Source organism: Thrips palmi, unplaced genomic scaffold, assembly GCF_012932325.1.
Source record: "Thrips palmi isolate BJ-2018 unplaced genomic scaffold, TpBJ-2018v1 HiC_scaffold_18, whole genome shotgun sequence".
Lineage (NCBI taxonomy): Eukaryota > Metazoa > Arthropoda > Insecta > Thysanoptera > Thripidae > Thrips > Thrips palmi.
In genome coordinates, this window is record NW_023144627.1 from 8086152 (window position 1) to 8114031 (window position 27880).

The 27880-nt window shown below is 49.8% G+C and overlaps 3 protein-coding genes across 5 annotated transcripts in view; 2 read left to right on the plus strand and 1 right to left on the minus strand.

Moving 5' to 3' along the window:
* The window catches only part of LOC117644674, a 41528-nt gene extending 28354 nt beyond the window's left edge, over nucleotides 1–13174 (plus strand). Inside the window, exons 6-8 of the mRNA XM_034384285.1 lie at nucleotides 1282–8109; nucleotides 10237–10377; nucleotides 11830–13174. Of these exons, the coding sequence (XP_034240176.1) occupies nucleotides 1282–8109; nucleotides 10237–10377; nucleotides 11830–11879 (7019 nt within the window). The 3' untranslated portion in view covers nucleotides 11880–13174. The remainder of the gene's footprint in view (nucleotides 1–1281; nucleotides 8110–10236; nucleotides 10378–11829) is intronic.
* Nucleotides 13175–13712: 538 nt separating this feature from the next.
* On the plus strand, nucleotides 13713–20346 carry LOC117644383 (O-acyltransferase like protein-like). 2 transcript variants are annotated; one of them, XM_034383794.1, is made up of 13 exons: nucleotides 13713–13806; nucleotides 14587–14743; nucleotides 15073–15222; nucleotides 15956–16074; nucleotides 16155–16298; nucleotides 16664–17049; nucleotides 17460–17735; nucleotides 18001–18169; nucleotides 18254–18577; nucleotides 18875–19064; nucleotides 19371–19513; nucleotides 19618–19726; nucleotides 19813–20346. In XM_034383794.1, the coding sequence occupies exons 2-13, from the start codon at nucleotides 14668–14670 to the stop codon at nucleotides 19998–20000; spliced, it is 2274 nt and encodes a 757-aa protein (XP_034239685.1). In that variant the 5' UTR covers nucleotides 13713–13806; nucleotides 14587–14667; the 3' UTR covers nucleotides 20001–20346. The 2 variants fall into 2 exon arrangements, with proteins under 2 accessions (XP_034239685.1, XP_034239684.1); XM_034383793.1 differs by lacking the exon at nucleotides 13713–13806 and adding an exon at nucleotides 14190–14512.
* Nucleotides 20119–27823, minus strand: LOC117644384. 2 transcript variants are annotated; one of them, XM_034383795.1, is made up of 11 exons: nucleotides 27392–27823; nucleotides 26191–26327; nucleotides 23803–24092; nucleotides 23558–23716; nucleotides 23292–23477; nucleotides 22890–23184; nucleotides 22719–22760; nucleotides 22424–22633; nucleotides 22251–22330; nucleotides 21961–22151; nucleotides 20119–21875 (listed from the first exon to the last, which is right to left on the minus strand). In XM_034383795.1, the coding sequence occupies exons 1-11, from the start codon at nucleotides 27592–27594 to the stop codon at nucleotides 21824–21826; spliced, it is 1845 nt and encodes a 614-aa protein (XP_034239686.1). In that variant the 5' UTR covers nucleotides 27595–27823; the 3' UTR covers nucleotides 20119–21823. The 2 variants fall into 2 exon arrangements, with proteins under 2 accessions (XP_034239686.1, XP_034239687.1); XM_034383796.1 differs by lacking the exon at nucleotides 26191–26327 and having other exon boundaries at nucleotides 27392–27588.
* Between the last annotated feature and the right edge of the window lie 57 nt (nucleotides 27824–27880).

Consider the following 27880-nt stretch of genomic DNA (forward strand, 5'->3'; position numbering starts at 1 on the left):
GCACATGTCCCTTCGGAAATCTGTTCCGCTCAGTAGGAGTCCCCTTGGTCTTCTCTTACAAGATGGGCTAGGTAGGACCTTGTTTTCATTGCGCTACAAGCCTGTGGTTGCAAAGCGTGGGCTTTGGCATGAAGGGGATTTTCTTTTGACTGTTTCGGTAGGAACCTTTTGCAAATGTCATTTAGAAACATACAAAATGTTTCATTGAAAAATAATAGGAATTAACTGTGCACAACCAGGTCCTGCTCTTCGTTGCGTTTCCGACTCGTGTGTATGGATGCACTCAAGCTTTGGGCGTTTTGTGGCACGACGTTGTTGGTTGAGATGCTTTTGTGTGTGCATGTCTGTTTCCTGTTGCGCCCCTTTTCTTGTTTGTGTTATGTGTCTCACGTTCTGATTGTTAACCTTGATCTAAGAAAATACCTAACATATTTCGACTTTGCAGGTGACTTTCTGCACTTTTTTTCTTCAGGCAGCTTATTTGTGTTGCTAATGTACAGCAGTCATCTACGCTGGCTCTTCTGCTGAAACAGCTACTACTTAAAATTGAATCTTATTTTTGACAGGGAGATGAATTTTGTTTTCTGGATCTGTGAATTATTCTGAGGTGTCGTGTTGAATTTTGCGCGTGTATGGTTTGTGTGCACGTGACAGCCACTAAAAGTTCTGTGAAAATCAATTTCACATCGTAAATAATGTCGTTGCTTTGTCTTGTGATGTGATGTTATGCACAAGTTCGATACTGTGGCATTTTGGAAAGCAGCAGAATAACTCTGCATCACTCTAGGCACTTCTTTCAAGTTGTGCATGTAAAATCCACGTTCCATTTTTTTATGTTTACATCTACGAATGGCCAAGTCAAAGCGCATGTCTTAGATACTGTTTCAGTTCTCTCCATTTATTATGTTTGATTAGGAGTAGAAACTTGTGGCTCTCGTGCACCCAAGCCAGACAGGCATGCAGCAAGATACCATCCATCTTTTTGTATATTTTTTTAATACTGTCTGTAAGTAAGGGTCTGAGGTGAACACAGTTTAAATGCACTCTCGGCTAATTGTTTTATGCCCTTTTGGTGCCAAACTGCTGGATACCAAGACAGTGCCATTCATCAGCCATGAAGGCCGATAATGGACCCCTTATACAAAACTCTGATCCTTTGTACATGTTAAGACCGCAGACTTGTAAATGCTAAAATGTTTTCCTGGGTGTGTATGAAGGCAATAACTCTTCCCAATTTGGGGTTACTGCGCGCACTAACACACTCCCTAATATCTCTTCTAGAGCGCACCGCCCGTCAGTTTGCGGACGGGTTGGGAGTCGGACAGGATGGATCAGTGGCGCAGCCCCTCTCTTCCTATCCCCTCCCCACTCCAAGCCACCTTGACAAAGACGACAGTGACCCTGACTCTGAACCAGCAATTCAAGAAAACATTAAGAGCTACTCGGAGCGGCGTGCTTTTTGGGAGCAAAAAGCGAGCTCAGGATCTGGAGAGACTCCTTTGACTACACCCATCACCACCCCTGGATTGACTTTTGAAAAGTCTCTTCAGGCAGCAGCAACAGTCCAAACGGCACCACTGCCTATTCCAAGACAAATACGAACGGAGAGTGTGGACTCAGAAGCGGAATACTTGGCACAGCATGGCCGCAACCCAGGAGTCGAGAATGTGGCGTTCAATGAAGAGGAGCCCAGTGCTCCAAGACGGCCAGCAAGGATGCATTCTGTCGATGAATACAGTGAAACGCCGCCCCCAGTTGCAGTCAGAAAAGCCATATATGAGCGATCCATTTCACTTCCATGCACTGATGTACCTGATCATTCAAAGCGAAAACGGCAGTTTGAAGACCATTTAAAGAAAGAGATGGTAGCCGAAAACTTAATGCAACAACTAGAAGAGGAGGCTGTGCCCGAGCACAAAGACCTACCACATCGAAGCTTTAGTGAAGACCCAGAAGATTCGTTGCTCTCTGACGAGGCATTTGACACGGAGGTGTGCTCAGACGTGTCTTCTGTTAAAGATTTGGCCCTTGGTGTTGACAAGAAACAGTCGTTGGAAGGGTACATGAGGGAGACAGCCGAGGCGCTTGTTGAGGAGACAATGCACAATGCTGAGGCCATTGTGCACAGAGCAGAGGAACATGTGATTCAAGATCCAGAGGAGGAAGTACTCGAATGGCACGGTGTTCAAGACCTAAAGAACCGATTTGAAGGGGTCGCTACTCAGGATACTGATCGTAGGGGGCGTGAAAACAACCTGGATGAAAAAACAAACACCGAACTGAGAAGAGAAAGCCTTGCTCGCACGCACGAGATAACAAGCTCAAAACTTGCCGAAGTAATGCAATACAAGGGAGAAAACCTAAGCAAGCCATCAGACTCTCTGGAAGTGCATGTTGACAAGAGTGAAACAGAAGACACTGAAAAGTCACGAGATCTTGACGACGATATCAGGGAATTGGAGAGACAACGTCGAGCAGATTCTAGAGTTTCCAGTGCTGACAGCAAAGGCACTCGTGGCCCAGGAGATCATCAAAGTCAGAGTTCTAGTGAAGATACTCAGTGTGAGTCAGATGTAACACCAGAAGATCAGGCTGATGGGCATTCCCTGTACCAACCCCATCAACAAATACAAGATATAGTGTGGGAGGTTGGTGTTCAGGAACAGCCAGAACCTTTGGCGGAAGAATTTGTTCAAGACATTCTAGTGCCATCCGGCCAACTGATTCTTCAAAATGGTGACTATAACGACAATTCCAAGGAGGTACTTTACAATGGCTCCCCTGCAAGTGCACATATCACAGAAGAGGAAGCGAGAAAAGTGGCCGAAGAGCTTGTTCAAAATATTGAGGAAGAAGTTTCGAAAAGGAATATAGAGTCACCAATAATTGAGACGATACGACAGATAGCCGAAGAAAAGAATCTTGAAAAACGTGAAATTGAGTTAATGGAGTCACTTTTGGCAAAGAAGCAGCGCGACCAAGGACACCTTTTTTCTCGCACAGACACAACAACATCTAGTATGGAAATAACAGATGAGGATTTACGAAGCAGTGGAGTTGAGATAGACCTTTCCCCAACTGAAAGTCAATCAGGCTTATATCAGTGTATGGACCCCAGAGCAAGACAAGAAGATGAAAAACCTGAAGCTTTACGATCAGAAGATATCGATCTCAGTGACCTCAAACCAGATCCAATTCAAATTGACGATGTCCCAACAAACGATAAAATGCACAAACATTTCTCCATAATCGAAGAGTCAGACGAATGTGACACACGTTCAGACCAATCTGATGTCAAAACAGACCCCTCAAAAAAGCAGAAACTAAATTCTGAACCTATTGATGAACTTCAACAATCCCTTGACGCCGTCAACGAAGAACTAGATGAAGAGTTTATAGTTAAATCTGAAGACACGACTGGAAACGACTTTAGGAGTTTGCATGTAGCACAGATTATTGAAGAAGAGCCAACTATTGAGTGCACATTTGAAACGTTTTCTACTGACTGCATTCCTCAGGGCTCTCCTACAGGTTCTACCACAAGCAGTGGAGGGAAGCGGACGCCACCACCAAAGCCAGAGAGAAAATTTTCTGCTCATAGAGAGGGTCGTGAAGAAAGTACTCCAGAAATATGTTTAAAGCTTGACAGGCCTGTAGACAGGACGTCAGAAAACTTTTCTATTAGAGCTGAGAGTACTGAATCCCAAAAGTCCTCGTCTCAAGATGACCGTTCTCCCCTAAGCTCTGGAGACGCAGCGAAAGAAATAAGCGACGGTTCGGGGGTTGTCCGAAGGCATGCCTCCCGCCCTGAAGCGGAATCTTCGAGCTCCGGTGAACGAAGTGGTGGTCTGCACCCAGATCGACGATCAGGGGCTGATTTTGACCCGTATTCCAGCTCTAGTGAAAGTCATTACCAATCTTTTGAACAGTCGTACAGCAGACCCTGTTCATCAGACGTTGAAGGGCTCCTAGCCCTAACCACGGGTTCGTCTGAATACGAGTCTGCTATTGCTTCTACTCGATCGGTAACTTCAACAGAGTACCAAACAGCAGTGAGTTCGCTTAGTTCCAGGGAGTCAATGAAGTCACTAGACTCAGAAAGTAGTGGACACCTTGCCAGCATCGAGGTATCTAGTGAAGCTTCCGAAACGCTAGTGCCATCCGGAACGGATCTAGATGACATGGATGACAGCAGCATTAATCTTGCCCTAGATGAAGATCTTGACCGCAGAATGCAAGAACACTGTGACCTCAGCAGAGTTAGCACACTTCAGTCAGACAGTCGAACAGGAAAGCTTCCAAGTACTGAAATATCTGATGACGATGCCGAGGACACTAGAGATCAGATTGAAACAGACGAAGAGGATGAAATACCACACATTATGAAGCGTTCTCATGAAATGACTTTCAATGCAGATACCAAGGCACGTTTGACTGGCCGCTCTGAGTCATCCACAGATGCCCCCGAAGACAAACTTGCGTCGAGCATGGATGGCGACACCGGCAGTGTGTTGAGCATGAGCATTTCCAGTGCTTCTGAAACAGTTGCTGTGAAAACAATAATAGAACTATCTCGAACGGACTCTGATAAGATGGATGCTTCTGGGACATCAGAACTTTTGACAGCGTCCGCTACATCACAGGAAATGAGCTATTCATCTGAGTCTAGGGAGGAGCCAGATGATACTCTAGCAGCACCGACCACTCCAAGAACAATTGACTCAGGGACGTCCACTCCAACACACCAGCGAGACACAACGGTATCTTCTGTTACATTGACAACAACCAGTGTCGCAGAAAATGGAATTCAATCTGCAAGCACTCAAGTTACCTCAGAAACAACATCATCCACTTCAGAGCCTCCACGTAGGTCACACAGGAGAAATGAAAGCACAAGTAATTTCTCATCTTTCATTCCACCTAAACCAGCCAGTGATTTTGATGTAAATACTACTATTAAAGAATGTACGGTTTCTGAGAGTGCAGAAAGTGAAGTAAGTTTCAGCGAACAGGCAATTTCACGAAGAGAGGCTGATGACACTGACAAAAAAAGTGTTGATGAACAGCTGGAGGAGTCGTATCAAACGGAGGCGGATCAAGCTTTTCACCGGGAAGCGCGAGAAGGCAGGTACTTGTCAGACGACGTGGAGCCAGAATTGGAACAGCTAGACGGAAGCCGGCCGCACTCTCAAGTCAGTAAGTCTGACTCCGAGAGTGGCCACCGAGCCGTGTCTTCGGGCTTTTCAGACGAGCGTGCAGACTCCGAACTGGCCGAGGTACTGCGGCAAGGCTCTTCTGACACGGCCTGCGAGGACCCTATCGATCGGCCATTGACACCGGAGCCTGCCGAAGAAGTACAGATCAAACCCGACGTGGCCGAGTTCTCTTCGGAGGCCCTCGCCAGCCTGTCAGGCTTGGACCTTGAGTACAGTCAGGCACATGCGTTCAGCCGGACTGTGGAGTACGCGTCGCACGTGAGCCCCCTTAAAGAAAAGCCGTGCGTTGCTTGGGAACACGGAGGCGAGCACGAGGAGGAAATGGCCGAGGCGGAGGCGGCTTTCCACATGGTGCCGCACCATTCACCCCACCACGGGCCTCACCATCACCACCCTATGCCCGAAACAATCATAGAGGACGATGACGCTGAGAATAATGAACTTGCTGCACGAGAAGCAGCCCTTCAGGAGCAAATAAGGCGCAGGGAAGAACACATGCGCAGTATATCACCGGCAAACATCCCAGACATCACTGTCACTGAGCACATGGCAGCCATCCTTGACAAGGATTACTTGTATCCTGACTTGGAAAAGGATGACGATGAAGTAGTAGAGGAACCTGTCAACGCAATGACTTCAGTAGGCCAACAAGCAGTGCCTGACAAGAAAGTGACAAGTGAAATGGAATCTGTCACTGAATCACCAACTAGTGAATCATTTGAAATGCTTGAAAAACCAGATCCTGTGGAGGAGCGCAGTGAGGACGCTGATGATTTTGTCATGATTGAAGAAGTTGGTCGAGAAGTCCAAGAGAGTGACAGTGAGGGACAAGGTGTTCGAATTTCATCGGCAAGCATTCCCATTCGGAAAAGAGAATCTATGCCAGACGAAGAAGAGGAATTTATTGCACAATCTCCCCCTCCCCTCACGAGACGCATCATGGATGTCAAATACTACGGCGAGGGTGGAGTCCTTGCTGACGAGGACGACCCGTTCCGTTTTGACACTGGACACGGCCCTCTCGATGAGTCCTACGAGGAAAATCCCCCTGAAGAGGAGTTTGAGACAGAAGCAGATGTGGAGGCGGGCAAAAAGTGGATTGAAATGCAGTTTGGTGGGGAGGAGCCTGCTGCTGTTACTACCGGCTACAACTACGAAATGGACTTTGAGCGGGGACCTTTAGAAGATATAAAGGAGGAGGACGAAATGGGAACGAGCAGCAAAATTGGCAGCCTTGGCAGCCAGAAAGAATCTGTTGGCAGTTTTGGCAGTGGAAGCGTAAAAGAATCCCTGAGTAGTACCCCTGAGTATGACGTACTTGCAGGTAAAAAGTATTTTACTCGATCGGGAGAACATGATGACATATCCATGAGTTCTTTGCAGGAGTTTGAGAGCCTGGAGACCCAAGTTGCCTTGGATGCAGCACACAGGCGCATGGTAGGCTCTCAGGACTCACTTAACGGAGTGACCAAGAAACGTGTCGCTGGAGATGACATTTCACTGGCCTCTCTTGCTGATTTTGAGAAAATGGAAAGGGCTTGTGTTGAAGCAGAGCGAATCGAAGTAAGAGCACGCGTCGAAGAAGCCATGCTGTCAGAAATTGACGAGGGGCACGAAAGTCAGGTGTCCGATTCCGACGAGACAATTTCTGGAGCAGCCATGAAAACCATAGGGGACTCTGATTCAGATGATTATGACAAGCGGATGTTTGAAATTGATGAAATTATCAGACAAGCCCAGTCCAATGTTGAGCGCTTTGACAAGCCTGGGAGAGTCTCTGGAGGACCTGAATCATTTGGCAGAGGCGACTCCTTGGAGGAAGTTGCTCGAGTCCCGGACCTAGAATACGATGCTCCGATTTCCCTTGTAACTAGCACAGACTCCTTAGAACTCCGAAGTAAATGCCCAGATTCCATGGTCACCAGTGCGGACTCTCTCGAGGTGAAAGTAAGCCCCAGCCCACAAATGCTGACCAGCACGGACTCAATCGAGCTGCAGCAACAGCTAAAGACACCTCTGAAGGCAGACATCATGACTGATTCTATCGAGCTCCCTACTGACCCCAGTCACTTAATAACTTCGTCGGACTCGCTGGAGCTCGAGACTACTCTGGAACGCGGCCCCGAGGCTGAAGACGAAGACGCATCCCTCGCGGGAAGAGGGAGCATTCGATCAGGGACCGGTTCCCTCTACGACCGTAGCAGTTCAAGTGGCCGTGACGGCGATCTCAGCTCGCTCAGCGCCCAGGGTGCCTGCGCCAGGATAGACCCCGCCATGCTAGGGAGCACAGACTCCCTGGAGCCCACGAGCTCCACTGCAACCCACGCCACGTACCAGTACGAGACTGATTCAAACATGTCGTCCAGTTTTACGAGTGGTGGCTCCAACACAATGGTTTCAAGCACCGAGACCTTGGAGGCGTCCGCATCCATGGGGGCCGAGGGCGTCTGGTACGACGAGACCTTCGTGGAGGGCGGTCCGTACATCCGAGAGACGTTGGAGGCCTCGGACGACCCGGAGTACTCACACGTCATCAGGCGAGTGGTGCAGAGTGCGCCTGAAATCCGAAAAGTCACATTCAGGGGACCTTCAGCTGATGCGGCCATGAAGAACTTAGTGGAGCAATTCGGCCCGGGCGACCAGACTGTTGAAACGCAGCACGTAGACCCGGACGGCAACGTTCACATTAGCAGGGTAGTTCAGCACCGAGTTGTGGTGCAAGGAGAAGTTCCAAGAACAGATCTAACGGGACCTGAGCTGGAGGACTATTTACAAAGACACGGTATGACTGAGACTGACTTAACCACCCTCCTGGCATCGACCTCCTCCTCCTCCCAGCCCGGGGCTGTAGTGGCTACTACCCAGCAACGACTAACCACCTCCCACCTAACAGGTAGTGAATCCTGCTAATTTTTGCATGCTTCCCCACTGCTTCAAACCTTTATAGTGTTCATCTAGGTGATTTCCCTGCACTGCCAGCTTTCCTGCTTGCGTCAGCTATCGTGTGTTCTTTATTTCATGAAAAACCACTATTTCACCGAGAAAATAATTTCACTTTACGGAAAAAATTTAAAAGCTTGCTGTTTATATTTGATGTTTTTTTTTCTCCAACGCGATTGGCCGGTTTTAATTTGCGACCGCCTCCTCCATTACAAAAAAACGTGACAGTCGCACGACGTGTATGAGACCACGAGACCCGTCTGCACATCCGCTACGCAGCCGCCATAACCACCTCGCCTTGGTCTACTTTGGGGGCAAAACCAATCGCGCAATTTTCTGGGACCCTGCAAACCAGAGGATAAAAAAGCACCTAGTCCAATATGATGTGAGGTTCGGACCCAGACAGTCTTGCTGCATGTTTGAGGCGCCATGAGGTTGTAGGTACGGGCGGACTCGGTGCATCGGGCGACACGTCTACCTTCCTGCACCCGTGCACTTTACCAGCATGACAACTGGCTGTCCGACCCGACTGCTGCGTCGAACAGGCTCGGGCATGCTACCGATAGCTCACCCAAATGCCAACGGCCGCACGGTACATCACATTCAAAATCCTCTCCGTGGTTGCTTGTTCTGTATTCGTTGCAGTTGCCGTTCGGATCGCCGAAGTGGGCACATTTTCAACCGTTACGTCGTAACGTACTGGTTTCAGGGGTCCTAATGGAATGGCTAAGAGACATGTCGTAAAGATGAAACAATCCAATTTTTTTTGAAAATACATCTTTATTGAGCAAAACAACCAATAAAAAAAAGATATAATTTTTACTCTTATTGTTACGATCATGTCTCTTAACCGTTATCTCGTAGGTACAAACTCCCACAGCTCCTCGGCCGTTCGTCGCAAGGCTAGCATGAAGTAGTTTTTGTTCGTAGACAGTGTTTCACTGGAATGTCGTTGAAGCAGTTGGTTTTGCCTTTGTCAATGTAAGCGTCCTTCCTTTATTTTTTCAACTGACGCCTTGTGTCTAATGGTACCTGTCTTGCATGTATGGACCCGTCTCCTCTCTCTTTCACTCCTGTGGTTGTCTATCCGTCATGCCTTTTATTTCTGAATCTTTTGTTTGTAGTGCTTATGTCCTTATTTTGAATTGTGTACGTCCCGTGTGTGCAAACTTATTTATTTTTAGTTGTTGAGTTTATTTATGAAGGATATACGACTTTTTGTTAGTGATTTCAGGATTGCCCAAGAAAACACCTGGACTTCATTCAACAAACTTGTGCATCTTGTTAGCTATAGCAGCAATACATGCTTAGGAACAACGCCTAAAACCACAAATAAAAGTAGTGACTTATCGCCAAACCTCCGCAATTTTCGAGTCGGTGAATCGATACCCGTAATGCATGCACCAATCTGAGACGCATGGTGGCCCAAGGATCCCATTTTGTTTCTTGCCATCCGCAGGCTTCCGGATCTATCGTTCCACCAGGCGGCTGTCTGCTGGGAAGATGGAATCGAAAGGCCCCTGTCGGCAGCAGCACGGTGCGCGGGTCACCATGTACAAAGTTTTCGTTCGCAACCGACAAGCTACTTCAAGAAAAGCGCATTCAAACATTGTCTAGGCGTTCACTCAAACGACTCTGCGCATTGGCGATGCATACAAAGGCAAAAGTCCTTTAGACCTTTCTTGGAGCGAAGTTAAGCTGCAATAGCCGCTTGATCGTTGTATTTTATGCCGCGCCTCCAAAATAGCACCTAGGGTGTAGGCGTAAGCCTTGCATGTGGAATTCCCTGCTGAAACTGCTTCATGGAAGCAGAGTGTGCCTTCGGGAAAGCACAATCAGTCCGACGCAGCTTCTAAATTTCGACGACTTTCGGAAAAAGAACCTCGGCCCTCGCCATGTTTCCAAACGTTTGGTTGTAAATGTGCAAAATTATTTCCTACAAGATCTTCCAAAGCGTGTACTGTGACTAATCAGCTGTACTGCGTACGTTAGAGGCGGCTGAAATCGGCGTTCTCCTTCTCTGAGAAAAGCTTTGTTGTGGCAGTCTCTAACGGATGTGGCTATCGCTTGGCTTGCGAAGGCGAAGGGGCGGCTGGTCCGGCTGTTCCGGCTGCTCCCACCCCAGTCCGTCGGCCACCACCACCCCATGACATTAGTGTTGATGACGAGCCAGAGTATGACGTTCGGGAGCACGACTGGAGGTTCAACCTGCAGCATAGCGGTTAGTCGGTGGCACGCCTGGCACGACGCGAGGGCTTTTGCTGTTATTTTTTTTGTGTGGATCTCTATTGAAAGCTTTTCAATCAGTAACAAATTGAGTACTCTGGGTAAACATAATAACTAAAGCTTGAAATTTCAAGTGGCTAATTCACTGGAAAAGATGAAAAAAGATGCAGCATTTTGCCCCATGCGTGACTGCCACTCGCCCTTTCGTCCCATTTTCGTTTATTTTCAATTTCGATAAATCTCTGATTGTTCATTCAAATTTCATCCCAATTTCGTCTTCTTTATGGCTATGCATGCGGCTCGTAGTGTAACAACTATACAGACCAAAACGGTTTCCCTGTTGAAGATTTTTTTTTCGGCTTCTATAGACGCATTGAGCTTGAGGCAAACATGATGCTGCTTTTACTCTCGAAAGCAACTGCGTAGCGTCTTCCTCGCTTCCCGACTGATGGGAGCGCCTGCGAGGCCCAGGGTAGGCAGTCCCGTTGAACGCTCCTCTGTGACGGGTTGCCTATCCTGAAGTCATCAGGCGCTTGCCACTAGCAGCAGCAGGGTGGCCACACGTAGGCATTTTGATAGGGTTGCCAACCACAGGCTGTCTACTAGGCAACCTCACGGGAGCAAAGCCCGAGTATTGTCTTGTGGGCAGGCTGCAGTTCGCAACAAGCCTTCGACACAAAGTTTTGCCTACTTTTGTGACAACACTGTGCAGTGGGCTGCTACAGGGTGAAACTTTCACGAAGCTTGATCTTCATGCGCAACAAAATGCGGCTCGCTCGATAGTCTTGCTGGCAGGTAGCCGAGAGAAACTGCTGCACTGTTCCGCAGTGAACAGAGGCAACTGCATTGGGTGGGATCAGAGTGCATGGCCTTCCCTTCTGTAAAAGCATGGTATCCATACGCTGCCTACAGAATGCTTGTTATACATTTGGTACCCCTCGAGCCCCCTAGTTGAGGGCGAGAAAAAAAATCTTGTAGGTGCTCTTTCATTTTCTTTCATTTCGATGTTTCCTATTCCTTGAATTTTCGATATTTCAGCTTTCCAGCCATGCTGGTCCGAGAGCAGATGTACTGCAGTGTTTTATGTTCCTGAAATTTGTGTAGTCATATGTGTGATTTGTTGTACATTCGTAGCCAGTTTGGTGTAATTTTGCACGGTTTGGTTTCTTTCTATTTTCTTTCGTTTTGTTTGTTTTGTTTTTTCTTCTGTTTGGTACGTTGCGTTGTTTTGATTCAATTAGGGTTCTCATAACATAGAGCGACATTAACAGTGGCACTCGTGCCGTAGGTATCTTGTATCAGTTTTCTTTAACCAAACTGTAAATAGTCAAGCTCCCTTCCGGAGACGTGTAGGACCGTGCCGTAGATGTAGACCCGCTCCCGGCGCGTCCGGCAGCGGGTCGCTGTGCTCGGCCGCCGCTACATTGCCGCCTTCGTTCTGTTGTAGCCGAGGCCCCGGAGGACGAGGAAGCGGACTCGGTGGAGGAGAAGCAGTGAGGCGAACCTTCGGCCCAGCCTTCGGCCCAGCCCTTGGCGTCACCCCGCTGTCCACGCAGCCAGATAGGCCCATTTGACTGTGCGGACACCGGGCGGTGACGCGGCGGCGCGGCGACAGAAGCAGCGCATCGCCACGGCCTAGCCCTGGCCTAGCCTCCCTCGCCACCACCAGCCGGTCCCGGACCAACTCCCCGAGTGTGACTTGTCCCGAGAGCTTCTGTTCGTGAGATCCGCGCGTCACGAATGCGACTCCCCGCACGGAGACGCAGCGTGCCCGTGGTTCCCACGACGACCGAATTGCTGTTATGTCTTTGTTTCTTCTGTATTGCCTACTGGTTTCCAATAGATTAAATACCTAGCATAGGTTGTTATCTTGCGTATATGTATACATCAAGTACCAAACTATTCATTCATATTTCCTTTGCCTCGTTTAAATTCATACACTCTTGATGTCTCTTGCATAGGAAAAAATATGTTGCCACGTTTATGTATTATTCCTTTCGTATGGGCATCAGATCGGTGACAGTTAGAAATGTTTCATATTTTACCTTGTCGCTGATAGCTCTGTAGGTATTTCGCTGTTCATGCAATAATCCGTTTTCTAAACACTTTTTAAATTCTTAATTTGGTACTGCTGCATGTATAGCTCAGCCTGGTATTTCTAAATCCAGCTGCTAGTACTTATTATGATTGAATATTTGGTGAAATAAAGAAAGGGTCACTGCTCTCATCGGCAGAAGGGTGCTTTTTAATCGAAAGTTGCGTCAACGTTTGTTAATGTGTGACTGCGAATTATTATTTAAATAGTTAATAGCTAAAAATCTTTCTATGCCATATGCTGGCTTATAATGTTGTTGTTATTGTTGTTCAAACCACGCCTTTCCTTGTAGCATCATAGCTTTTGAAATGTATTTTTGTGGTTTCTGTCCGGTTGAAGTTCAGTGAGTGAGCAGGGGAAGAATAACTTGAGGCGTAGTTTAGATGGTGTGCACTTAGGCTTGCTCAGGTGTTCTCCTCTATAAATCATAACTGCTTTGTTTTAATTATAAGAAGTGAATTTGGAGGATGAGATTAGATGAATGGAGAGGTAATTGGAGAAAACTCCAGATCCGAATGAATGCATCTGGGTGCGTTAAAATGAAAAGTCCGCAAACTCATTGAATGATTTGTGGCCATTGTGTATGCATTATATTTTGTTCTACAGCAAAACTTTAATTTGTATGAAATTGTACCGACCTATGCTTTGTCACTAATCTCGGAGGAAATAAAAACGAGTATATGAGTTATAATACAAAGGTGGGGCCTTCTTTTATTTCACACACCAGTACCTGAGTCTCTAAATATTGTCAGCGCGGCACAGCGCGACTTGACTGGCAACCAGATTTTCCACTCAGAAGCAACGTGGCGTTTGGCACGTAATCGCGCAGAGAACTGCGTGAAAGGGGAATTTTCGGCTCCGCTTGGTTGGATTAATAAGCGATAAGCGGGCAGAACAAGACCACAGGTTACGTCTGACCACACGTTGACACTGGCATGCCGCGGGCATGCCGCGGGCTGACACGGCGGCGCTGACCGCACTCGCCGGTTTTGGCTTTGGTGCTGCGTCCGGATCGCCCGCGAGTCAGACGCAGAATCCTGTGAGCACACCAGCAACAGCAGCAGCCACCCTAGAGGAGCCGCTCCCTGGCAGACGGACGGCGTGTCGGGAAGGCATCTCACATGCATGTCACACCCCACTGGCGAGACACACGCGCCCGAGGCGGCCAAAGTACGCAGCCCGCGCGGCTGGCCGCGGCTGCCCCCCCCCCTCCCCGCCCCTCCAGTCACCAGTGTGCTCGCGGTCGGCGCGGTCTCGTCCGGTGCGGCACAGCCAGGCCAGTGGGGGCCCGGAGACGCAGTGGACAGCACGGCATGGTTTTAGGACCAGGTGAGTGCGGCGTCGATCGCACTGGCCGCCGGTCACAGCTGCAGGCCGCCTTGACGCTCTCGCTGTTGTGCCCGGCGGCCAGTGGGGAAACACATCACAGTGGACGCACAGCGCCAGCGACGGCGGCAGCCTGAGACAAACAAAGATGGGCGTCCCAGGAAGCCAGCGTGTTGATTTCCACGAGTCCACTCTCGGTTTCAATGTTTTCAATAGCGCGTGTGGCGCTGAGGCGGGGCGGGGAAGACCAAGACCGGGTCAAGGCGCCCAGCGCGCCACGCGCCGCCACCGCGCCGCCGCGACTTCAAGGCGAGCGGACCTCGAGCGGACCAGCCTCCAGCGAGACCGGCCTGGAGTCGGCGTGCCGACGGCAGTCGGCGCCGCGAGCCGGTAGAGCGCTGTCCAGCCGCTCCCATTCAATCAGCCGTTGGCGCGCCGCGCGTCGTTTATCGTGAAAACTCGTGGAAACCATGCTGACCGTCAGTCAGCCACGGGGCCAAGAAAAGACGCTGGTTGCGTTTGGAGTCACCTTTGTGTGACCCGTGTTCGACGAGGAAAAAATAGAGGAGGCCCGGGCCGGATTCGAACCTCAGACCTGCGTGTCGCAACACGGTGCACTAGCGCGCGCGGCCACCACGAGTGCCCCGGTGATGACTGCTTGGGGCGAAATGACGCCACGCCCGTCGAAGGCCGTCGCTGAGCTCGAATTGTACTTATTTTTATGGTTTCTCATTTTTGCCGTGGCTCTCTGACCCGATGACGAGTCTTTTCCACTGTTTCAAGGCGGATGACTCCCCGACTTGACCGAGCGCCTCTTCCCCGGTAGACCCTAGGCTGCCCTTGGCCTTCACTGCAGGCGGTAGAATGGCCCGCCTGCTCTTCCTGGTGTGCTCCGCCGCCTTCCTCGCGGGGCACGGCGTCTCGGGCACCGCGTCGGAACGTAAGCCCCCACCCACAGAGCGCCAGCAGACCGCTGGAGGCGGCCCAAATTTCAGACGCGTTTTGAGCTCCAGAGTCGCTAAATGGGACTCGAACCGAACGTGTGACCCCACCAATGCATTGCTCTCCGAACAGGGAATCCATTGGTGGGGTCACACGTTCGGTTCGAGTCCCCTTTAGCGACTCTGGAGCTCAAAACGCGTGTAGAGTTTTGGCCGCCTCCATCGGCCTTCCGGCCTACTGCGCCACCCCGTTCAAAACACTCGAACTACTTCCACCTTTGTGTTTCCACTTCATCCACCGTCCGCGGCCGGCAATTGTTTTTTCCAGTGGCGAGCCTGGTGCAGCCTGCCGTGCGGGGAAGTCTGCTGGCGCGGCTGTCCGACGCGCTGCCCGCCGTCAACGCCTCTTGCCAGTGTAGCCAGCAGACCCGCCATGTCGTCCGGGCCGCCCTCGACGGCCACCTCTGGGCACTCAAGTGTGAGTACAGTGGGCCAAATCGGAAGGGACGAGAAACGTTGGACGTGCCATGGAGAAATGGGAACAGGCAAGCGCGATTGCCTACGCTCGACTTCACCGGCACACAGTGGGTGGAGGCGGCCAAAACTCTAGACGCGTTTTGAGCTCCAGAGTCGCTAAGTGGGACTCGAACCGAACGTGAGACCCCACACGCGTGCGGCAGCGCTGGCTAAAAGCTGTTGAGCGCCTAGTAGAGCAAAGGCGACTTCCACGGGAAGTTCCAAAGGGCAAACACACTTTGAACTCGAGCCTGGCCGAACGGGTGAAAGTAAACGGCGCGTCGCCGCGCTGGCCTGCGGATTGCGACGCACTGCTTTCATGAATGTCTATGGCCGGAGAGAAGAATAGACTCGATAGAGTCGCGCGTCGCACAGCGAGCACGTTTCGACACCTTCCTGTTTCCTTCCGAGGGACCGTCCCTCAAGGAGCGTACAGTGGGCCAGAAGACCGGTGGAGGCGGCCAAAATCCCGGACGCGTTTTGAGTTCCAGAGTCGCTAAATGGGACTCGAACCGAACGTGTGACCCCACCAATGGATTCCTCGTTCGGAGAGCAATCCATTGGTGGGGGTCGCACGATCGGTTCGAGTCCCATTGAGCGACTCTGGAGCTCAAAACGCGTCCGGGATTTTGGCCGCCTCCACCGGTCTTCTGGCCCACTGTGCGTCCTTAAAAGAGCGCTGCGTGGCTGTGCAGGGGTCGACGCCAGCGCCCGCCTGCCCGCCGGCCTGCTGAGCGGCAACGTCAACCAGCTGGGCGACTACGACGAGTGCCTGGGCCTGGACCTGCTCGTCGACGCCTGGCCCGACTACAAGGTCAACCACGTTCAATGCACACCCGTCCATTTTCAAAAATTCTTGTCGTTTCTGGAATATTGTTGTTGTTGTTGGTTCAGGCCGACTGCCCCTCCAGCGGCGTCGCCCGGCCGGCGTACTGCCTGGCGTCCGTGGCGCTGGACGTCCCGGACGAGAACCCCGCGCTGGCGGAGATCAGCAGGCTGCTGCACTCGCACACGCCGTTCAGAAGCAGCTTCAATGACGTGAGTGCCGCGACACTGTCGCCCGCCGACTCCGCCGCCTCTCTCTGTCTCTCTCGCACTCGTGGGGCTTGGGGCTGCACGATCGAGTGCGAGGGAGACAGCGACGCACAGTGGGCCAGAACACCGGTGGAGGCGGCCAAAGCTCTAGACGCGTTTTGAGCTCCAGAGTCACTAAATGGGACTCAAACCGTGCGTGTGACCCCACCAATGGATTGCTCTCCGAACGAGGAATCCATTGGTGGGGTCACACGTTCGATTCGCGTCCCATTTAGCGACTCTGAAGTTCAAAACGCGTCTAGGGTTTTGGCCGCCTCCACCGGTCTTCCGGCCCACTGTGCGACGCTCGCTGACAGCCTCCCTTGCAGATCGGGCACCGCGTGCCGCGCTTCTCCGCCGCGTACTTGGGGGTGTGCGCGCCGGCCGCCTGCTCCGGCGAGGAGCTCCGCGCCGCCATGGAGTACGTGCTGAACACCGCCACGGCCGCCGCGGCCGCCAAGGGCCTCGCCTTCCGGGCGTCCGTGCCGCCGGAGATGTGCCGCGCGCAGGGCCAGCAGGAGCCCGCGGACAGCTTCGGCGCGTGGCTGGCTAGGTGCGCGCTCTGGTGGACGGTGGCGGCCGTGGCCGTGGCCACCTTCATCGACGTCGTCTGCCTGGACAAGGAGGGCCCCGCCGCGCTGCTGCGCATCGTGCACTGCGTGTCGGCGCGCCGGAACTGGCAGCGCATGACCTCCACCGCTGGCGACAAGGACGGGTGAGGCCCGGAAACTCCAATCAAACACCCACGATGGTGTCGAAAGGGTTGCCAGCCTCAGCCTGCCTGGGAAGTGAACCACGGGTATCGCACAGAAGGCAGGCTAAGATCGGCAACCCTTTCGACACTGGTGCATCGCGGGGCGTTCCACAGTGGGCCAGAAGACCGCGGGACGTGTTTTGAGCTCCAGAGTAGCTAAACAGAACTCGAACCGAACGTGTGACCCCACCAATGGATTCCTCGTTCGGAGAGCAATCCATTGGTGGGGTCACACGTTCAGTTCGAGTCCCATTCAGCGACTCTGGAGCTCAAAACGCGCCTAGAGTTGTGGCCGCCTCCACCGGTTACTGGCCCACTGTGCGTTCTGCCTGCTGCGGCTGCCCTGAGAGTGACGGTGACTCGTGCTGCAGCGAGGTGGCCGTGCTGAACGGCGTGCGCGGCATCAACGCCCTGGGCCTCCTCGTGGCGCACAAGTCCGTGGCCATGCTGTACCAGCCGTACGCCAACCGCACCGCGGCCGTGGCGGTCCTGGGCAGGCCGTGGTCCGTCATCGGGCGCGTCGCCATCCTCTACACCGACTGCTTCATCCTGCTGAGCGGCGCCCTGGCCGCGCGCTCCCTGCTGCGCCAGCTGGACCGCACCGGCAGCGTCAACATCCTGCGCCGAATGCTGGACCGCTACGTCAGGTACGCCGAGCACGCCGAGCACGCCAGGCGCGGGTTCGACCCCGGGCGGCAGCCGCGCTTTTCGTTTTCCTCGCCGCCGTGTGACCCCACCAATGGATTGCTCTCCGCACGAGGAATCCATTGGTGGGGTCACACGTTCGGTTCGAGTCCCACTTAGCGACTCTGCAGCTCAAAACGCGTCTAGAGTTTTGACCGCCTCCACCTGTCTTCTGTCCCACTGTACGGCCGCTTCGACTACTTCTCACTTTACCCCTTTTCGCTGCAGGCTGACGCCCCTGCTCGTGGCCCTGATGGTGCTGTGCACACTGCTGCTGCCCGGCCTCGGCGGCGGCCCCATGTGGGGCATGGTGGTGACGCCGCACGCGGCGCTGTGCCGCCAGCACTGGTGGCGGAACGTCCTGTACGTCCACAACCTGTACGGCTTCGAGGAGATGGTGAGCAATGAGCAAACACCGTCGCGGCGCGCCGCCGCGCAAATACTTGCAGGCCGTACACTATAAAAATTCGTTTTTTTCCAGTGCCTGACGCACACGCACCAGCTCGGCATCGACATGCAGTTGTTCGCCGTGGCGCCGCTGCTGGTGTACCCGGTGTGGCGGTGGCCGCGGCTCGGCGCCGGCCTGCTGGCCGCCCTGGCCGCCTGGTCCACCGCGCTGCGGCACGGCGTCGTGCTCGACAACAAGCTCAGCACCATCGTCTACTTCGGCGTGCCGGTGTCCGACATGTTCCGCACGGCCAACCTATCGTACATCCTGCCCACGCACCGACTCACGGTGTACGTCATGGGAGTGGCGCTGGGCTACGCGCTGCACCGCGTGCCCGAGTCCTTCCGCTTCTCCAGGGTGAGCACCTTGACGGCCACCTCCAGGATGCCAGAAGACCGGCGCAGGCGGCCAACACTCTAAACGGCGCTTTGAGCTCCAGAGCCGCTAAACGGGACTCGAACCGAGCGTGTGACCCCACCGATGGATTCCTCGTTCGGAGAGCAATCCATTGCTGGGGTCAGACGTTCGTTTTGCGACTCTGGAGCTCAAAACGCGTCTAGAGTTTTGGCCGCCTTCAGCGGTGCTCTAGCCCAATGTGGGTCGACCCCTTCCCTGGCGCGTGGCTTGCTATTGACGCTCACGGCCTTGTCGCAGGCGTGGGCGACCCTCGGCTGGCTGGTGTTCGTGCCGCTCGGGCTGCTGCCGGTGCTGGGGCCCTACGAGACCGGCACCCCCGAGTACCGCTACGACGCCGGCGCCGCGGCCCTGTACGCCGCCTTCGCGCCCATCCTGTGGAGCGCCTTCGTGTGCTGGGGCACGCTGGCCTGCGCCAGGGACGCCGGAGGTAGGCGGCCCACAGTGAGCCAGAAGACCGGTAGAGGCGGCCAAAGCTCTAGACGCGTTTTGAGCTCCAGAGTCGCTAACCAGGACTCGAACCGAACGTGTGACTCCACCTATGGATTGCTCTCAGAACGAGGAATCTATTGGTGGGGTCCCACGTTCGGTTCGAGCGTCTGGAGCTCTGGCCACCTCCACCGGTCTTCTGGCCCACTGTGCGGCCGAAGCGGGGAGGGAAGTCCCCCTCGTTGTGTTTGTCTGCACCTTTGTGTGCCGGACTCCTACAGTGTGCGCATGTCTCACACCTTTCCAGGACTGCTGCAACGCCTCGTGTCGTGGCGCGGGTGGTCGGTGTTCGCCAAATTCGCCTTCGCGCTCTACCTGACCCAGTTCCCCGTCTTCTTCTACAACGTGGGCACCACCAAGCACGTCGACTATTATAACATCCGCCACTTGGTGAGGCTACTTGGTTACTTCGTTACTTGGTAACGAAAAAAAGTAGGTTTCCGCTAGTTTTATGTGTGACATTACCATCATCTGTGTGACTTCTCCCTGCAAAGCTCAACATCGGCGAGTTCGCAGTGATCTTTGCAGCATCCATCGTCCTGTCCCTCACCTTCGAAATGCCGTTCCTAGAACTTTGGAAGTTATTCACAAAGGAGCGAAAAGGTTTGTCACCCTCTCCTTTTTCTTCACCATAAAACGCTGCAGGTGGATGAATGTTTTTTATTGAATTTATGGTGTTTTGTTAACAGATGCCAGCCGAATGGAACACAGCAAGCAGAATGGAAAGGGTAATTTAGTACAGAACGGAAATGGTGTGCTGAAGCAGAACGGAAATGTTATTTTAACACAGAATGGAAATGGTGCGCTGAAGCACAATGGAAACGGTGTTCCAAGAAATGAAAATTACACTTCCACCTCAAAGAGAAAAGCTGCTTGAATATAGATTTCTCTGCAGTTTTTTGGCAAGTCATAAGCGTGTTGATGTGATTAAAAGACATTGGTCGTTACAGACCCAGTCATGGGATACAGGAAGACAAAACAAACTCAGATAGGTGTAAATAACAAATATCATATTTATTGCATTTGGAGAAATAAAGAAGTAAATGTTACAATAGAAGTAGCAATAGCTACCCTCTGATTGGAACCATTTTTGCCAATTTTAGATGACATGTAATCATGTTCCAAAATGATCATCAGAGTAACAATTCATTTAGTCATCTGCAGACTGAGAAAAAATAAAAGAAGTCCATCCCCAAAGATTAAGTCTTAGGGTATTTCATTTACTTGTCCGATGCATTTATTTCCCCTGATTCATTTTCACATATAGCAACTGTAACTGTTAGAACATACGCTTGCTTACAAAAACATTCAACAGGCTATGTCCCATGACAGGGATCCACTCAGCTATTAAATAAATATGAAATTAACAGTGGAGTTCTTATCTGTCTGCTGCTCTTTATCTTTACAAGCCAGTAAAGAAAAGTAAAGAGGACACATTGACAAGTTTCTTTGTCCATTTGGTCCCTGTGCAACAGAATCAGAAACACAAAACAATTTGTTCAGAATAAAAATCTTCTTTAGAACGACAACAAGCTAGCCACAAAGAACTAGTACCTCCTCAACAATAGATCACAGGGTGGCAATGAGAATTAATATTTTACACCCTTGCCCAATCAGTTCCAATTATTGAGTAGGGATTTCAATGAGTTAATAAGGCAGAGCAATGCAATACACAAAAAAAAAAAAAAATTGGACCCTGACACTTACGATACACATGTAAAAAAAGAAGGAAAATCTTTTCTCTAAAAATAAGCAATTAGTCAGTTTCAAAAATATCAACATAAATATAACAGCACACACACTCACATCTATCACACATGTATTCTCAATTAGAGGTCTTTGGTTTTAAGACACCTCAGATACAATCAAGTACCAAAAAAATATTCATATTATGCATCATCATTCTGGATTCTGCCTCACACAATCTCAAAGTTGTTGAGAATATATTTAAAGATAAACTGTGAAAAATTATGAATGCACCCATGTGTTCCTGATACAGAGCAATAGTTTCAGTACAAGTTAAATACTCTGAATACCCTGTTGTACATATATTATTCGTTTCTTATAAGACCACTGTGGCAAGGTGAAAATTTAAAGCTGATTTCTACATAACTTTAGGACCACTCACAAGCCATGCATTAAATACAGAGGTCAAGTTACATAACTACTGCAAATATAATGAACTACCAATTAAAACTACTAAAATTTGAACATTTGAAAATATATTATGCGAAGCGTGAAATATAAATTTGGTTTAAGATAGAGAAATTATGGAGCTGACTTTTCCATGTACAGTATTTGAGGCAAATTTTAAAACATATGGTCCTTTGGGAACAACTATTTTGGGTTTGATATAGTCGATTTGTAGTGTTTAGTAAAATATATAGAAGTTGACAGTAAAAGAAAATAAAAGTTTGCTCCAATACTACCTTTTAAAATGGTCTGTTTAGGAGCCATTCAACAGTAAATTATTATCATACAATCCACAGAAAAATTAGCTTTGCCAACTTAAATGTGATAAAAATATAAAAATTGCAGTACAACAAAATATACTTATGACAACCAACAGACTAGGTAGTAGTTCGGATCAGGCTACAGGTCAAATTTGTTTCATTCATTCATTCAGCTTTTCTTCTGAACTTCAGTTTGATTTTGAGTTAATTTGGCACATGATGCAGAAAACAGTACAGTACCTGTGCATCAGTAGCATTCATCTGTCCACTCTTTTCTAGAGGGCCGAGGCACAGAAGATCTGGAACAAAATAAAATTATCATAAAATCATCACACCATCACTCTTTGGCAGCTGCAATCTAAAAAAGGGGGAAAAGTACTGCACCTGACTTTCGGTGGAGGGATTCTCGACAAAGAAGCTGGTCGTGGGATGCCTGTGCCAGCTGGCCTTGGCAATCCTGATGATCCTGGTCCTGGTATGTTGGTTCTGACCATCGGAGGACGAAGCCCTGAACGAACCGTTGGCCTCGACAAGGATGGGACAACAGAAGGAGCAGGTGGGCGCAAACCTCTTTCCTGTGGTGGCAACAAATTTAAAAACATGAAATTAGAGGACACATTTTAAGGATGTAACTATGTAAAAAACAGAAAGGAATGTGGCTCCTAACAAATTACCTTGGTCTTAGGGGGTGGTATCAAACCGTAGGTGTTTTTCCGCTGAAGCATTCCATTAGGACGGTAGGATAGTCTTGAATCTAAAACGAAAATTGGAAAGAAAGACCGAAATCAAACATAACAAATATGAACATAATTGCTACAAAAACCATCAAAATTTATGTTACGCTTACCTTGCACTTGGGCTAAATTGGATCCAGGCAGCATAGTGCTTGAACCAAATGGACTGCCAGCAGGGCTTGAATGTAGAGAGCTCATAGGACTTCGAGATGAATGGTCCGATAAATAACCTCCTGTTTGAATTTCAGAACTCCCACTGGACCTTCCACAGTCAGGACCATTACTTCGTAAAATTGGAGATATGTCCTCAGCATAGTCAATAACTGGGGTAAGAAATTAAATTAAGTGAAATTCAGGCACTGATACAAAACAAAATAGTCAGTAACATAAAAGGAGTTCTGTACATACCCTTTGCTAGGTGACGGTGAACTGGTGTGGAAATTACAAGGCCTAAGAAATCAAGAATAAGACAACAAAATTTTAAAAAGCATTTAAAAACAGAGAAAAGAGGAACTGTTTAAGATGAAAGTACACCGTAACCATGCCCTGAACAAGACAGAGGTAGGCGCATGAGCTTACTTTGTTCCTGCAGTCTTGCTATGTGTTGCACATCTCCTACACTCATCAGACGGGTCGATGATGTGTGGCTAGATTCCGAAGCACTACTTAGTTGGTCATCATCAGCACCTCCACTGTCAGTAGAACCCGGTCTTCTCAGAGATGAGACATTCCTTTGAGAACCACTGGATTCATTTGCATCAAGGGAGAAGGTATTGTTCAAAAGAGCACAGTTAGGGTTTTCTTCATCTTTTCTGTACGTATTATTTAAATTTTCATTGGCCGATTGATGTTGCCCAACAACCTGATCACAATCCTACAAAATAAAAAATTTTCTTAGAAAAATGTTCAGGAAAAAAAAAACGTACTCACATTGCGATTAAAGTGAACACAAGCTACAAAATTGAGGTAAAGATAGCTTACCTTGTTTACCATAGGTACTGGTGGAGGTGATGGAGTGAAAGTTCTGTTAAGTTGATGCATTTTTGGACCCGATAACTTTGGTTTAGTGTTTACAATAATTGTATCCATTAGATTAGCATCAAGAAGAGCACTATCAATTAAACTTGTACTAAAATCTGTTGATTCCAAGAGGGTTGAATGCATTTCCTGTTTAGGAAGCAAAAGAAAAAGGCAAGTAATAAACAAAAGGACAAAACCTTTCAAAATTTATCAGGCTATAGATTTACCATGTTTTCGGGCACATCATTTTGCTGTGATGAGACTTTTAAATTTGAATAATTAACATTTTCAACGTAAGCTGTCACAGTGTTGCCATTATCAATTTTCGGCGTTAATACCAAGTCATCAGAAATATCATCATTTACTTCTGATAGAACTAGGCTCCCCTGGTTTCGTCAAAGAACAGAACAGATAAATAAAACTTTGCAGACTGTATATAAGCTATAGAAATAAAAACATTTAAGATTCTTACTCTTCTTCTTTCTGTTTGAGATGATACTTTTTGTTTCTTATTGACTATTGAGAGTTGAGAGTTGATGTCACCAGTTTGTGAATTATCCATACTGCAATTTAACAAAGAGCTCTCCAAGAGAGTGCAAGTTAGGTTGTCGACAGCCATCTCATTTGATCCCGAGGCCCATGGATATTGTGCTACCGTTGGCTTTGACAGACAAGACAATGACTCCAACAACTCCAAACTTGGGCGGCCCATTCTCTTCTTTGGTCTTGTAAATGTCCTTGAGTCTATGTTTCGTCGACGATCTGTAAGTAACAGATTGTAGCAGATTAGATTCAGTACATAGGTTGTTCTTAGCACCTGTTTAAAAGGTTGAAGTTTAATTATTAGGACAGTTAACATGCGATAGTTCAGTTCACCAAGTTTGCTGATTAAATATATTTTTGATTCTTTAAACTGTTTTGACTGTATTAGAATTATTAAAGTTTAAAAAAAACATTAATACCAGTAAATATATAGTTTTCAATTGTTAATCCTGTTTACTAGATAGATAAGGATTTGAGTGATCATCCTAGGGAACATGTATGATGCAAAAATGTGTCAAGTGAGCTTTAAAAATGAGGAACTATTAGTGTCAACCACTTCCCTGCATGCAGTAACACTCAAAAGGTGAGTGTAGGCAATAATTAGATTTATTACATTGGTAACCCTTCACATTTTGAGCCCAGAACCATGTTGAGCGCTGAGCAGCTTGAAAGATAGCAGTAACTTACTACACAGAGTTTAATGAAACCGTCTTTTCCTAGGGGAGGGCCTAGGACCTAAAAAAAGGTGACACTTGGTATCAGTCTCATGACGAAGGTGGCATAAACCCAAATTTATTTGTTTTTGTTTTTTAAGATTGTTCGAAGTCTGATTTGACATTGGACTGGACAGTGAGAGGAGAGTAAGACCGCTGCATCCGGTTTGTCCCGCCCCTCGCCCCCCGCATTGGCTGGCTGTGCGTGCACTGTGCGCGAACCGTGCGTGGGAGCAGGACGACGAGACACATTCGGGTCAGGCCGCTCCGGAACGCAGCCGGGCTGTAAATATAGCACCGGCAGCAGCGCCAGTCCAAGTACACCACGGCGGTGCACAGTGGGCCAGAAGACCGGTGCAGGCGGCCAAATCTCTAGGCACGTTTCGAGCCCCAGAGTCGCTAAACAGGACTCGAACCGTGCGTGTGACCCCACCAATGGATTCCTCGTTCGTAGGCCAATCCATTGGTGGGGTCAGACGTTCGGTTCGAGTCCCATTTAGCGACTCTGGAGCTCAAAACGCGTGTAGAGATTTGGCCGCTTCCACCTGTCTTCTGGCCCACTGTGCAGTGCAGCGGTGCAGCGGTCTGGCGCCGAGCGGGCGGCGCGCAGATAGGAATAGCAACCCCACAACAACCGAGGCGCGTTTGCAGACAGACCCACCTGCCTTCCGCATCAGGCCCTTCAACCCTTCAGGCCCGCCAGGCCCGTCAGGGGGAGGGGAGGAAAGGAGCGCACTCTCGGGCCGCTTCAGTGAGAGTCGGCAGGGCCTCGGGCAGGGCTGCCAGGGGATGGGATGGAGGGAGTCGGGGACGGGAAAAGGAGGCCGCTGGATTGGCAACGGGAAGGACATCTCAGTAGATAATTTTATAACATACTTAACATACATTTACACACACACACACACACACACACACACACACACACACACACACACACACAAATGAAAAAAATTCTATGTGGTGTACCACCTTTCCCTTTTATTCCCAAAGTACCTAGGTGGCGGCACACTGTCGCGACCGCGGGAGGATGCGGCTGGCGGACACACCCACGCTACGCTACTGCCGGCCTGCCGGCCAGGCGACCACGCCCAGGGGACCCGGGGGGACTTCCCTGATGATGCGTGGGCGGCCAACCGGACCGCGGCACCGCGGCGGGGATCCCGAGGGACGCCGGGACGCCGCACAGTGGGCCGGTGGAGGCGGCCTAAACTCTAGACGCGTTTTGAGCTGCAGAGTCGCGAAGCAGGACTCGAACCGAACGTGTGACCCCACCAATGGATTGCTCGTTCGGAGAGCAATCCATTGGTGGGGTCACACTTTCGCTTCGAGGCCCATTTAGCCTCCACCGGACTCCTGGCCCACTGTGCGCCGAGCGCCTCCCAGGAGTCCGATCGCGACAACTCGCAGCCGTTCGGATTTAATGGCCACGCCGTTTACGGCCGAGCCCCGCGTCCACCCGTTTCCGGGCGCCGGCATTCCACGCGACCTTTCTTTTGTCGCCATTTGCATGGCAAAAAAAAGTCCGCTGTGGTTTTCCCTGGCGACTTTGGGGAGAGGAGTTTGAATTCCTGATGAAGTGCGAAGGACGAGGGATGGATGCCCACCTTGCTCGGCGTTGCACACGGCGGCGTACAGGGCCGCGTTGTGGGCCACCCCGGCCCTGCGCCGCACCTCGTCGAACACCTCTTGCTCGGCCCGGGAGTCCGCCTGCCCCGCCTGGCCGGCCGCGTTTCTCACCAGCCTGGAAACAGAACGCCATTGTCTGGAGAGGGAAGGGAGCCAGCAGCTACGGCAGGGGAGCTAGGCAACCCGCGGGTACAGAAAAAAAATACGCTAAAAAATATTTTACATTTCAAAAATTTGAAAAAAAAAAAAAAAAAAAAACACTTTAGCTAAAAGTATTTAATATACATTTTTTTAAAGATTGGAAATATTTTTCTGAACAATCTGTGGCTAGTTGCAAACGAATCCGGTTCACAAAACGCTGCTTTATCAGCAACAGGCCCAAAATGCAGGCAAGACCCAGAGGGCACGCCACTCGTCACGGCGCGGAAATGGGAAATCTCAGGCAAACATTGCCGGCGCGCCGGAGCAGCTGGAGCTAGCTGGAGCCGCGGACCGGTCCGCCCACCGCCAGCCCCTCGGATGGACTGGACACACTCTCCTTCCAAAAATGACAATTCTGCCCTCTGGAAAGGAAGCAGCGGGGTCAGCGAACCAACCCACTGGCAAAGACGCATCACAACGCACTCACAAATTGTGGTTCAGGCGATTTGAAATCAATCGCGGGGCCCCAAGAAAATAATTTTTGGAAGCAGATTCACATGCATGAGGAAATCTGATCCTGACTTTTCTTGTTCCTCATCAGATAGGCCAGATGGCAAGAAGAGAAACAAACTAGAAACTCAAGTAAATTAAAATTAATTGATAGGCGGTAAGAAAAAATTGGATATACAGAACAATCAACACATCAATAATCTAAGCTGAAATGACACCCTCTATCTATATAGATGAAGGACGAAATTTGATTGACAAATTATTAAGATTAAACAAAAAGCTTTTGACTTAGGTTGAAAATAATTTCATTCATTTCAATGACAGTCAAAAACGATAATGAACATTGGCTTCGTTAAGACAATTGCTGTTCCCGTTGTTCTGGGTAAGAAATATTGAAGTGAACGCACCAGTCTAAACAAGCACTTATCTTGCCCAAACATGGGCAAGTGCCCTCCGCATCCAAAGACCAAAGAGGGAGAATGTATGCAGCTCACTGTTGTCAACAAGATGAATTACCTATAACCTTACCAAGTTTTACTGCAGAAGTCCAGGCCATCAACTGGCACCAGGTCTTCATGAGGGTCTTCGACATCGAGTTCGGAAGGGGGCGCGCTGACTCCGTTACTCGAGTCGGACGACTTCTGGATAAGTTGGAGTTCCAATTCGCGGACCTTCTCTTGAAGTTTACGAACGACGTCGCCAGGATCGGTGACGCATTTCCCGTTTTCCATTATGGGTTTGACACGGTGCGAATCCCATGCAGTTGAGGCACTCGAAGACAGGGGGCGAATAAACTATGCTACCAAAAGTTTCGATTCAAACCAAAATTTAACAAAAAGAGACAACAAATGCGCCACTTTGAGTCTCCACATCCACACGCCACCATTTACACACTGTTGACTGTCAACGCAGCCCCTGCGAACTGCAATGGAACGCTACCCCGTTAGTCTGAATGGTATGAAAAATTTATCGAATGCAACGAAAACGACATTCATTCATCGTTCATTCAGTTGTCCT

Coding starts and splice junctions, on each gene's coding strand:
- LOC117644383 (XM_034383794.1), top strand. CDS start 14,668: ATGGCCCGCCTGCTCTTCCTGGTGTGCTCCGCCGCCTTCCTCGCGGGG. Junction 19,065..19,370: donor CTGCGCCAGGGACGCCGGAG/GTAGGCGGCCCA, acceptor ACACCTTTCCAG/GACTGCTGCAACGCCTCGTG. Junction 19,514..19,617: donor ATTATAACATCCGCCACTTG/GTGAGGCTACTT, acceptor CTCCCTGCAAAG/CTCAACATCGGCGAGTTCGC.
- LOC117644384 (XM_034383795.1), bottom strand. CDS start 27,594: ATGGAAAACGGGAAATGCGTCACCGATCCTGGCGACGTCGTTCGTAAA. Junction 22,152..22,250: donor TACCACCCCCTAAGACCAAG/GTAATTTGTTAG, acceptor TTGCCACCACAG/GAAAGAGGTTTGCGCCCACC. Junction 21,876..21,960: donor ATCCCTCCACCGAAAGTCAG/GTGCAGTACTTT, acceptor ATTTTGTTCCAG/ATCTTCTGTGCCTCGGCCCT.